Source organism: Lolium rigidum, chromosome 4 (genome assembly GCF_022539505.1).
Source record: "Lolium rigidum isolate FL_2022 chromosome 4, APGP_CSIRO_Lrig_0.1, whole genome shotgun sequence".
NCBI classification, from domain to species: domain Eukaryota; kingdom Viridiplantae; phylum Streptophyta; class Magnoliopsida; order Poales; family Poaceae; genus Lolium; species Lolium rigidum.
The window spans coordinates 75,893,426-75,905,588 of NC_061511.1; the positions used below are offsets into that span (position 1 = coordinate 75,893,426).

At 50.1% G+C, this 12,163-nt stretch overlaps 1 protein-coding gene across 1 annotated transcript; it reads left to right on the top strand.

Annotated features, from left to right (window-relative positions):
- Window positions 1–3,054, top strand: LOC124648008 (ammonium transporter 2 member 1). Its single transcript, XM_047187840.1, has 3 exons — window positions 1–745; window positions 1,775–2,060; window positions 2,299–3,054. The coding sequence occupies exons 1-3, from the start codon at window positions 89–91 to the stop codon at window positions 2,850–2,852; spliced, it is 1,497 nt and encodes a 498-aa protein (XP_047043796.1). The 5' UTR covers window positions 1–88; the 3' UTR covers window positions 2,853–3,054.
- Window positions 3,055–12,163: the final 9,109 nt, after the last annotated feature.

Genomic DNA, 12,163 nt, shown 5'->3' on the forward strand with positions numbered 1-12,163 from the left:
CTGCCAAGCAGCGCCCCGGCCACCAGACCAAACCCGCGCGCGTCTCCCCAAACCTCCCGGGCACCGGCAAGCGCGCTCGTCGCCCGAGATGGCTGTTGCGGCGGCGGCCGCGGCGGCGGCCGTGGGCGCGTACGCGGCGGACCTCCCGGCGGTGCCGGAGTGGCTGAACAAGGGCGACAACGCGTGGCAGCTGACGGCGGCGACGTTCGTGGGCATCCAGTCCATGCCGGGCCTCGTCGTCCTCTACGGCAGCATCGTGAAGAAGAAGTGGGCCGTCAACTCCGCCTTCATGGCGCTCTACGCCTACGCCTCCTCCCTCCTCGTCTGGGTCCTCGTCGGCTTCCGCATGGCCTTCGGCGAGCGGCTGCTGCCCTTCTGGGGCAAGGCCGGGGTGGCGCTCTCGCAGGGCTACCTCACGGGCCGCGCGAGGCTGTCGGCGACGGCGCACGGCGGCGAGAACGGCACGCCCGCCGCCGAGCCCTTCTACCCGGAGGCGACGCTGGTGCTGTTCCAGTTCGAGTTCGCCGCCATCACGCTCATCCTCCTCGCGGGGTCCGTGCTGGGGCGGATGAACATCAAGGCCTGGATGGCCTTCACGCCGCTCTGGCTGCTGCTGTCGTACACGGTCGGCGCGTTTAGCCTCTGGGGCGGCGGCTTCCTCTACCACTGGGGCGTCATCGACTACTCCGGCGGATACGTCATCCACCTCTCCTCCGGCATCGCCGGCTTCACCGCCGCCTACTGGGTATGCATTCTCGTTGCTTGCTTTTCCTCATTTTTGGTCGATGTCCTGGTCGGAACGGCGACGTGTTAGGTGGTGCTACTCGTTGCTAGCCCAAGTAGTTTGACCCAGCTGCTGCACAAGCATCGTGGATTCCTCGTTGCGATGCCATGCCCATGTCACCATGAGAATAAACATCACTACTGCAAAACAAACACACAATAAACTACTGCTACTACTCTACAATCTTTGCTAGTATATATAATGTCTGGACTGGAATTTATTCTCCACATGTGTTCAAAGTAAATCTTGGAAGGTTTCTAAAAGTAAGTCATCTTGGAAGAAACTAGTAATATTTCTCCATAAGTCCTTGTAGATTTCCTTTTCTTTCTTCTTTATTTGGGCAGTCACATGTTCAGAGTAACAGTTAGCATAAGTATTATTCCGCTGATAGCTGCAAGCACCCAAAAAAGGGGTCTAAGAAGAAACCCCCTTTCATCTCATATTCTCATGGAACGTGTGAACGAGCTGGACCATGTCGTTAGCTTCGGCTAAGCTGGTAGGCTGAGTGCGTCGGTCATGGCAACACCGAAGACCCCGTGTGTGGTGTCTCCTGTCGCTCCAGGTCTCGATCGCTGTGTCGTCTTGCAGCAGCAACGGGTGTAGCCGATGCAAGAAAGAAAAATGTCAATTTCATATGAGGCAACTTGAACTAGTACTGCAGGTCCAAATTTATTATCTGATGGTGATGGGTCAAAATTAAGCCTGCAAAATATCCCATGGCGCTGTCAGTCGCGTTATCCAATCGGTGTGGTACAAGTTCCCCAACACGGTTATGACTAGTCACAAAATTCAGTTCAAAGAAAAAGACTAGCTACACATTCAGTAGATCTAGTTTTTGAATTACTGTAATTTATTCACTGTTGCTTCTGTAATTCGATTTGATCGCACGAGCTTCAGAAAACGAGCCCGTAGTGCCGAACTGCTGCTCAGTTTGCAGCACGCCGTCGATGGCTGATCACTAACCATGTATAAACTGCGGCTGGCTGACAGGTGGGCCCGAGGCTGAAGAGCGACCGCGAACGCTTCTCCCCGAACAACATCTTGCTCATGATCGCCGGCGGCGGGCTGCTGTGGATGGGGTGGGCCGGGTTCAACGGCGGCGCGCCGTACGCCGCCAACATCACGGCGTCGATAGCCGTACTCAACACCAACGTCAGCGCGGCGACGAGCCTGCTCACGTGGACGTGCCTCGACGTCATCTTCTTCGGCAAGCCGTCCGTCATCGGCGCCGTCCAGGGCATGATGACCGGCCTCGTCTGCATCACCCCCGGCGCAGGTACGTACGGACAGACGCAGAGCTATTCCTCTTTGCAATTAATCAATCAATCAAAATGCGTTGTTGTGAACTACTAGCGGCAGAAAGTCAAATTAGGAGAGCGTCAAAAGTCGTAGAAGCTTCAGCGCGTCCTGTTCTTGTCTATCGTAGCTGACATCGACTGAAAGTTGATCTGAATAAAATGTATTCCTGTATTCGCTGCCAAGAGCATCGTTTTCTGACATGTAATTTGCTACAGGGCTGGTGCAGACGTGGGCGGCCGTGATCATGGGCATGTGCGCCGGCAGCGTGCCGTGGTTCAGCATGATGATCCTGCACAAGAAGTCCACGCTGCTGATGAAGGTCGACGACACGCTGGCCGTCTTCCACACCCACGCGGTAGCGGGGCTCCTGGGCGGCGTCCTCACGGGGCTCCTGGCCACGCCCGAGCTGATGGCGATGGAGTCCCCCGTGCCGGGGTCCAAGGGCGCCTTCTACGGCGGCGGCATCGGGCAGGTCGGCAAGCAGCTGGCCGGCGCGGCCTTCGTCATCGTGTGGAACCTCGTGGTCACCACGCTCATCCTGCTCGGCATCGGCCTCTTCATCCCGCTCCGGATGCCCGACGACCAGCTCATGATCGGCGACGACGCCGCGCACGGGGAGGAGGCCTACGCGCTGTGGGGCGACGGCGAGAAGTTCGACGCCACGCGCCACGACGTGTCCAGGGGAGGCGCCGGCGGGGAGAGGGAGATGGGCACCGCCGAGCAGCGGCTCGCCGGCATGGGCGCCAGGGGAGTCACCATCCAGTTGTAGCAGGATCGATCGATCAAGGGCGCGCGCGCGTGTCGTGCCTAGCCAGGCTGTACCGTTAATTTTGGTGTTTACTGTAGTTTCGACTGTAGGAGGAGTAGTGATGCTTTTAACTGCAGGAAGTGAGAGGCTTTTGTGTAGATTGTTGATGTAATCTTGGCATTTGCGACATATATTGGTGGGGAAATCTGCTAATTTGCGTGCAGGATGACAATGTGCAGATGCAGTTGGTGCATAGCTCAAACACGCCGCAAATATTGCTCTTCATACCAAAGAAGGAAGAGGAAGACATCTCCGATTTTAGACCAATTAGGTTGATTCACGCCGTTGCGGGGGTTACATACACAAAGATTCTCTCGGCGCTCCCCCGCTCCCGTCGCCCCTCCCCAAGGGCGATCGGGGCGCCTCCTCCCTTTCCCCACCTCCGCCGCCGGGCAAAGCCCGGGCGGTGCTAGCGGCGGCGGTCTTCCTCTCTTGCGCGCGCCGATTGGATCCCATCGGGGCGGGTTCGATCTGCGGCGACGGAAGGCACCGGTCCTGGCCCTGGCCGACGCGCCTTGTGAGAGTAGGGCGTGGTGGCGGCGGTTGATGGTGCCTCCGCAGAAAAAACTCGCTAGCGCGCGCGCCGCGGAGCCTTGGTTTCGCTGAAGGGGACGTACTGATGGGCCGGCCCATCTGTGGAGAGCACGACCGAAAAAGCCGAGAAAAATACGTACGAGCCAGGATTCGATCGCAGGGATTGCCGTTCGATAGTGGTTACTGCCGCTGGTCTAATAATGTGATATTTGATTAATAATGCGGACCAACTTATTTGATTTATCTTTAAGAGCGGAATTTCAAAAACAAAGGAAAACGCTCTTAGAGCATCTCCAGTCGTGTCCCCCAAACCGTCCCCCAAAGGGATTTGGGGCGCGCCGGACAAAAAAACGTTCCAGCCGCGCGCCCCACAGCCCTTTTTTGTCCGGCGCGCCCCGATACAGTGTCCGGCGTCCCGAGCCCGTCCCCGTCCCACAGGGGACGCACCGGGCACGCCGGACACAACGAAATGAGAGGCGAGGAGGCGCGGGGCCGACCCGTCAGCGGCTCGGACGCTCAACCGCCACATACGTAGCGACGGTGCAGTTGACAGGAAGCGGAATTGTCGCATTGGCAACCGCGTCGACGACGCGCCAACCCCGCCGGAATGGAGCACCGACTCCTCGGAAGAGCAACCGCTGCTCTCTTCGACTTCTGCGCCGCCGTTCATCCGCGCTCAATAAGACCCGTACGTACGCCGTCATTCATCCAAGCCTCCATCCGACACCTCCGGCGACGATGAGCTACATCTCCCGGCTCCCGTCCGACACCTCCAGGCGAGGAAAGCCCGCGGCTGGCGCCATTGGTGGGACAAAGCCGGGACGCCGAGCGGCGGCGACGATTCCCCGCCCCAGTTGACAGCGAGGAGGAATGGCTGGGCTGGGAGGAGGAGGAAGAAGAGAGCGAGGCCGCGGCGGCGGCGGTGGCCCGTGCGAAGGCGAAGGCGGCCAAGGCGAAGGCCGCCAAGGCCAAGGCCAAGGCCAAGGCCAAGGCGCAGCCGACGAGCACCGGCGACGACGACGCGTCGAGCGCCGACACCGCCTCTTCGGAAGAGGTGACGAGCAGGAAGCGCCACCGCGATGACGACGACGAGGCGGGGCCATCGGCGAAGAAGAAGAAGTAGATAGTTTATATGTATTTAATTATATTTTTTCGAAGTTTTATATATAATTTGTTTATGTTCAACCGATTTGAATATTATTAAATAGTTTCTTTCTAGCCAAAAAAAATACTTTTAATGTTTGGGGGCGGCGTTTGGGGGACGCGGCTGGGGAGCGACGTCCCCCAAACGCGGCACGAACAAAACACGTCCCCCAAACGCTCGATCCGGCGCGGTTTGGGGGACGGTTTGGGGGACGCGACTGGAGATGCTCTTAGTTCTTTCTTTGTTTACCATGGCTTTTTTCTCGTGACCTGAGCCTCTTAGATATGATTCTTATTTTCCTTCCATATTTGTTTTTCCCATGTTTTTCTTTTCATTTTCTTTCTTTACCATTCTTTCTTCTTTCTTAGATTCTTTTCTACACTACATTATTTTCTTTTCTTTTACATGATTTTACTTTAATTTTATTTTTTAATGTCTTTAGTAGGAATTTTCCATATGGTTTACTTATTTTCTTTCTCTAATGGTTTCTTCCTCTTCATTTAAACACTTGTTTCACTATATTTAAAATTTTGTTCTCCTCCTTCTAAGTTCTTCATCTCCTTTGTCAAACTCTCATTCCCCTTCGGCAAAGCCGATGTTCCCTTGCGTCAAGGCTCTTGTTCCCATCCATCAAGGTTGTCTAGGTTGTTGTTCCTCACCGTCTAGGATTTTGTTCCCCTCCGTCTAGGCTTTTGTTCTCTTATGTGTAGGCTGTTGTTCCCTACCGTCTAGACTATTGTTCCCCTACATCTTGTTGTTCCCCTCCGTCCATTTTCTTGTTCCCATCTGTCTAGGCTCTTATCCTCTCCGTATATGGTGTTGTTCCCCACTGTCTAGGATGTTGTTCCCCTCCGTCCACGCTCTTGTTTCCTTCTGTGTAGTATGTTGTTCCCCATCGTCTGAAATGTTGTTCCCCTCTGTCTAGGTTAGTGTTCCTCTCCGTCCAAGTTAGTGTTCCCCTCCGTCTAGGTTGTTGTTTCTCTCTGTTTAGGCTCTTGTTCCCCTCTGTGTATAGTCTTGTTCCCCTACGTCTAGGATGTCGTTCCTAGAGTCTAGGCTATCATTCCCTTGTGTTCAAGTTATTCTCCTCCATCTAGAATGTTGTTCCCTTCCGTATGGGCCGTTGTTCCCCTGCGTGTAGGTCGTTGTTCCCCACCATATAGTATGTTCCCCTCCGTTCACGTTCTTATTCCCTTCCGTGTAGGTTGTTGTTCTCCACTGTCTAGCATGTTGTTCCCTTCTGTCTAGGTTGTTATTCCCCTCTGTCTAGGTTGTTGTTCCCCTCTATCTAGAGTTTTTTCTCCCTTAGTTTGAGCTCTCTATCTGTATTATTCCCTAGTGTATAGTGATCCGTTCATTTTTTCATGAAGATTTTTGTTCCAAAGAAATTAGTTCCACGAAATTATGGTTCCTAGCTGTATGTTTCTCTGTTCACTGTTATGTTTTGGTTTTATTCCCTATTTTGGTCCTCGGGTGGATGAGATTTGTTCCTCATACGCCATATTCTTGTTCCATGCATTGACGATATTTGTTCCTCAAACACAATATTCTTATTCCATGAGTATACATGATGTGCAGGGGCGGAGGGAGGGGGGGGGCGAGCAGGGGCTAGACCCCCCCCCCCCCAATGTATCGCCCCCCTCAACATTTCCTAGCTTACGATACTAGTATATACTACTGGTATTTCGCGCTAATGGACGTAGATTAATTAGCCGTCCTTAAGTAAAAGCCCATTAGAGCCCGCATATCGTTGTTTACCTGGATGAAAGTTGCTCCGTACCTGCCCATACAGATTCGGTCCAATGAAATTAGCAGATCGATCGATCCTCAATTGATCAAACCATGGGTCCCTATGCCTGCATCTCGCTGCTAAGACGCCGCCGTCCGCCGCTCGCCGCCTACATACGCCACCGCGACCGGATCAGGTCCAGATGCGGCATGGCTGCCTGGGTGCTAGCTCCTCCGGGGCTTCTCCGTGTAGCGCCTATGCAGATCAGAGCTGGTCTCCAATCAATAGTGCCTCGCCTGACTAAGGTATATGTCGTGTATATTGACTACTGGTTAGTTAATTTTTTATCAGATCGAATAGAAAATTATAAATAGATTTATATATGACCATTGAGTAGAACAATTTATTTTTCCAAAAAAACTTCAACAATGATGATGAAAAGACACAAATGATTTGTGTAATTGTCATATTTTGATAATGATATTATATTTGAGATATCATGAATCGTGTTATACTATCTTGTGTGCCGATCAGTTGTGTAACAAAAAAAATCTTCTACACTATCCAGTGGCAGTTGTCGTCCTCGCCCCCCCTATAGTCAAATCCTGGCTCCGCCCCTGATGATGTGTGTTCCTCCGTGATATTTATGTTCCCCGAATAGACGAGATTTATTCTCAGGTTCAATATTTTTATTCCCTGAGTAGACGTGATGTGTTTCTGAGACACTTGCTTTTTTTAAAATGTGTCGTCGCTTCCATACATGTGTTTTATGCACCGTTCGGATTTTCGTTCCATTGCTTACTCATACACTAAAATTAGTATCCTGATTTTTTTTAATAACAAGTGTAAAATTTCTCATAAAGTTATGCGTTAGTTCAAATCCATGTGAACGGTGAAGAAAACACATAAGTGATTGACGTTGCACTGTATTAGTTCTGTGCATGGTAGGCATGAGATTTCATCACTCCGTCCGTACACAATCAGGCAAAGAGTTAAATCCATCGGCAATAACTGAACTTGTCAGACAAAGTCAATTTAGTCACCGTACTTAGTGAATACAATTTTACGGTCATCAAATACGTGTTGATGTGTCACAGACGGTCACTAGCCCATGCGAGCCTCTGTATGGATTGACTTGGGGATTCAGGAGACCCACTACCAGTGTCACATGAGCCTATAGGTTATTAGCAGCTAGCGATTATTAGCGTTTAAGCCCTTAAATATCCTAGCATTGAGTGCCTAGGTGTTCCACCAGTATACTACCCTGCCGATCGTTCCTAGGTGAGGGGTTAGGGAGCAGTAACCGCCGGGGCGCTGTCGCGATCCTTGCTGCCCTCGCTGGGGATCGCCAGTGGATTTCATCGACATCGAGGCGGAGAGGGAGTCAGGCGCGCGTGTTGTCGTCGTGCTCCCCCGTGGTGGCGATGACTCCCCATCGGCGTCCGGAAGGAGCTCCCGCTCCCGTGTATGTAAGCCCACAATTGTTGTCAATCTCATCCATGACTTTTCTGTAGATTGATTTCGGATACTGTACGTGATTTGTGTTAGCTGTTTACGGAAGGTGTTTGGCATGATTTGAGTAGGGGATTTGGGTGAGGTTTGGGAGCAGTTTTAAATAAAACAAGGATCCTTTGAAGTGAAATTGTTCACCCAGATCATATAGTGATGATGTGCACAGAGATTTGCAATTGGCTATCATTTACTCAAGGTTGCAGTAGGTAAAACATAGTGTTGACTGACTATATCTAGTCATGGATTCAGTACTTAAAATATGAAATTTTGATTTGGCAGGTCGATGTAGTTCATATTTCACAATTGAAATCAATCATGGTGGATTTTTTGTGGGCAATGGTTGCAACATATCTTATGTTGATGGCCACATTATCTACTAGGATCAAGTAGACACTCTGATGTGGTCTCCTTTGTTGCTTGAGAACATTATTGAAGAAATAGGGTATGAGCTAGCAGGGAGAATGAAGGTTTTTTATTGCATTCCAATGCTGACTATAGAGAAGAATGGATTGAGGGAGATAATAGATGAAGTGGGCACTAATTTTATGAATACTCTAGTTGACATTGGCCAACACTAGTTGATAGCTGCTATTCAGTGGAGATGCACAAAAAAGCTTATGGAAACATAGTGTTCCCATGCTTAGACAGGACAGAGTGGCAAAAGATGCATGGTCCTCCAATATCTCCACCACTGTACACAAAACATGTTGGCCGACCAACAAAGAGCAGAAGGAAGGCTCCTGGAGAGGTTGATGCGAGAGGTGGAGGTAAAAAAATGTCAAGGCATGGTGTAATCATGCATTGCAGCTACTGTGGTTTCCCAGATCACAACAGAGCTGGTTGCAAATGTTTTAAAGATGGTCTTCCACCACCTAATGCACCACCACCTAATGCACCTCAGGAGAATGTCAATGCTCGATAAAATGCTGACGAAGAACCTGTCATACCACAGGTTAGATGATCATTCCATTTTCACTTCTCTATGTTGAAACTAAACCTGTGAATAACAAAAATATCACTTGTAGGACCAAACCCCTATTGTTAACAGCACCCAACCAGAACTACTTGTCAACCAATTGATTGACCAGGTTAGTGAAAGATCATATTTCGTCAATCCTAATCTATGCTAGTTCTAATTGAATGCATTATTCGTTGCATTTGCTCGTCAGTCATGACTTGCTAATTTGTACATTGCAACTCGCAGAGGCCAGTGCATAGGAACATTGAAGTGAGGCCTACTCCTAATTCATCATTTATCTCAGCTGCACAAAACTTGCTCAACAAAAGAGCACCTACACAGCCTACTAGTACCACCGGCTCAAAGGCAAGATGCTGAGCTCACCAAGAAGGCTAAAGAAGAGACTAGGAAGTTTATAGCACAAGTAAGAAAAGAATTAGCTGAGAAAAAAAGAAAGAAGCCGCGGAGAAAAAAATGGAAGCAAAGAAGCTTGCAGCTCAACAAAAGGAGGCCCGTAAACAAGCACAGAGAGCTGCTCAAATAGATGCCCATAGAGCACAGAGAGCTACTCATGTTCCGGATGATCAGGTTGCATATGTCCCTCGGCAAGCCAAAAAGGTCAACATGTTCGATGAGTTCGGAGCTCCCACGAAAAATGTTTAGTGTTAAGCTTTATGGCAGACTATGTAATGCGGTATATCTCGCAAAATTATTTTTGTTTTGATGTCTAGCATGCTATGCAGATGCGCGGTTTTGTGGCGAACTTCATTCCGGATCCTATGTGAAAAGAGTGAATTTTGGTATGACATAATTTGTTCTTATTTATCGGTGAAATTTACTTTGAGTTATCTGTATTTGAAAGCCTATTTTGATGTCCCTATTTGAAATCTTGGATGCTAACTTGGTAATTATTTCGATTTTCAGCTCATGGTCATTTTCCTATAAAAAATTTGATTTTACCAGTAGCCCACTTGGATTTTGATGAACTATCAGGAAACAATGTATACTGCTTGTTGCAGACTTCCTAGCTCCTTTTCACTTACCTATTTCAGATTTGAAACCGTTTGCAAAATTACTGCTTAGTGCTTCCCGTTTCACTGAAACATATTTCTCATTACATTGGCATTGTTGGTTTTTTATTCAGTCTTCGTAGCTCTTTAGTCTAGTGCTAGATCAGGTCAGGTTAAGTATTTTGCAATGACAATGCCTCTCAAGTCTCAGTGATTTGAAGCAATGTTCCAGTTTAGTGCTTGACCCGACTGTGAGTTGTTCATGTGATTGACTAAGTTTTTCATGTGATTGGCCTGACTGAGTTTTTCATGTGATTGAACTGACTGTGAGCTGTTAAGGTGATGCAAAAAAAACTCAGTTTTACACTCATCCATTTCACAAACAACACTGCTTTGATCAAATAGCCAAACAAGCTCAGTATTTACATCCATTCAACAACTACATTAGCTAACACCACACACTGCTTTGATGAAATAGCCATCAGTTCACTTCTTCATACAGAACACAACGCTTGTAGCAGAACTAATACAATCTTAAGTAGAAGCACTGCTTGTGTCGCATCCAACACCATCTGCTCCTGTGCTCCTGTCCCCTGGAATTTGTTACCCTGCCACTGAGTACATCCGGTACGCTCCTACTGCTAAACACACTCCAGTACGCTGCCGGCCTGGGCGAGCACCTAGTCCTGCTGTTCAGTGGCGCGTCGCGGGAGAATCAACCCGACGTTGCCATCGAGATGAAGCCGCCGAGGGAGAGGCTGCTGTCACTGGTGTGGTGCGGTGACCAGAGCTTCACGAGGCCGGAGACCTCTCTGGGAGGGCTCGGCCTGTCGAACGGCATGATCGGCAACGCTGCCGACCATCACCATGGATCCTAAGCCGCCATATGAACGAGGCGAAGCATCATGTTGAGTACACACAACCGGGGAAGCAAATAAGCGGAAACGGATGGGCCTACCGGCAGAGTGCTGAACGAAGGAGCTCGCGACCAGCGGTGGAGCTCCGGCGGTAGGTCGCTGAACGGGGGTCGAGCAGAGGATTGGAGGCGAGGGAAAATCTCAGTCAACGATCTGCTTGCGCGGCCCTGGTCAAGTAGTCGACGATGGTTTTGCACAAAACCCCCTACGACCTCCAGTTTTTCTCCAACTAAATGTTAAGTTACCTGACTTTGGGACCCACATATAGCCATGTCAGCAAATACAATACCTCATTTTGAGCGGTGACCGTCTGTGACACTTCAACGCGTATTTGATGACCGTAAAATGGTATTCGCTGAGTACGGTGACTGAATTGATTTAGCATAACAAGTTTAGTTACTAATGATGGATTTTACTCATCAGGCAAATCCATCGAGCTAGGCAGTGCATGGACTTCCCGGTGGAATATACCTACGACGCATACAACGCATGCATGCACCCTAACAGGAGCAGCGTTGGCCCACCGCAGCAGTAGTAGAGCAGAGTCGGCCCACCGCAGGTCCGCAGCAGTAGTAGAGCAGCGTTGTCACCCGCGCGATGAAATTTAGTCTCATCTCGCCACGCACGCTGCAGACATTCTGACCGGGTTAAATACCCGCCTCATCTAGAACTGGCGTGTCGTACGGTTCTCCTCGGCGTGTGGTCTGTAAACGAACGAACAAACTGGTGAAGCCTTAATTAATGGGCTCTAAAGTTTTAGGCCTAGTATCTGATTCCTTGCGCGAAATGAAAGCTCGACAGCGCGCGAGCGAATCTAGTTGGGGATAGGTCTAGTGTGACTTCTTTTGGTGATGCAGTAGTGATTTCTGCTTTGTCCGCTCCACGTACTCGCGTCGGCGTCTGGATCTTTGATTGGGTTGGATCTCAGCGAAAGTTGCACATAGCGTTGGCATGTGCCGGTGATGGCATCACCTGCGGGTGTCGTTCCCTTGTTGAAGGCGTCTGGATGATGTCCCCCTTGTTCGATGTGATGGACTCCGTCCCTTCACCTCATCCTGCTCCCCTTGGGGGCCTCGCTTCGAGCTACCCTCTCTAGTAGTGTTTTGTGGATAACCCTGTGACCTCTCGTTGGTGTCACACTCCTCTTGCAATGTCGGCATGGCTGCTTTTAGACGATTTTGTTGCGGTAGCTGATGTTTTTCCTAGCGCCTTGGGGGCTTTGCTATATCAGCGTCTGGCCATAGATTTGGCGGGTGTGCCAATCCCAACGCTAGGATATGATGTTATGTTTGTCTGGACCTTGCCCGAGCTCCAACGGTGGTGAAAACTTTGCAGGACCTCGGTCTCTGCCAACCGTGATGATGCGTTCTCGCGCCATTCACCTTCTTGGAGGTGTCATCATAATACCCCTCTTCTTTGGATCCTCAAGTTCCGCTAGGTCGCCGACCCGTCATCGAGTCTTTCCCTT

Bases quoted from the DNA above. Each gene is read 5' to 3' on its own strand.
- LOC124648008 (XM_047187840.1), top strand. From the start codon at position 89: ATGGCTGTTGCGGCGGCGGCCGCGGCGGCGGCCGTGGGCGCGTACGCG. The intron at 746-1,774 runs GTATGCATTCTC...GCTGGCTGACAG, and splicing joins GCTTCACCGCCGCCTACTGG to GTGGGCCCGAGGCTGAAGAG. The intron at 2,061-2,298 runs GTACGTACGGAC...AATTTGCTACAG, and splicing joins CTGCATCACCCCCGGCGCAG to GGCTGGTGCAGACGTGGGCG.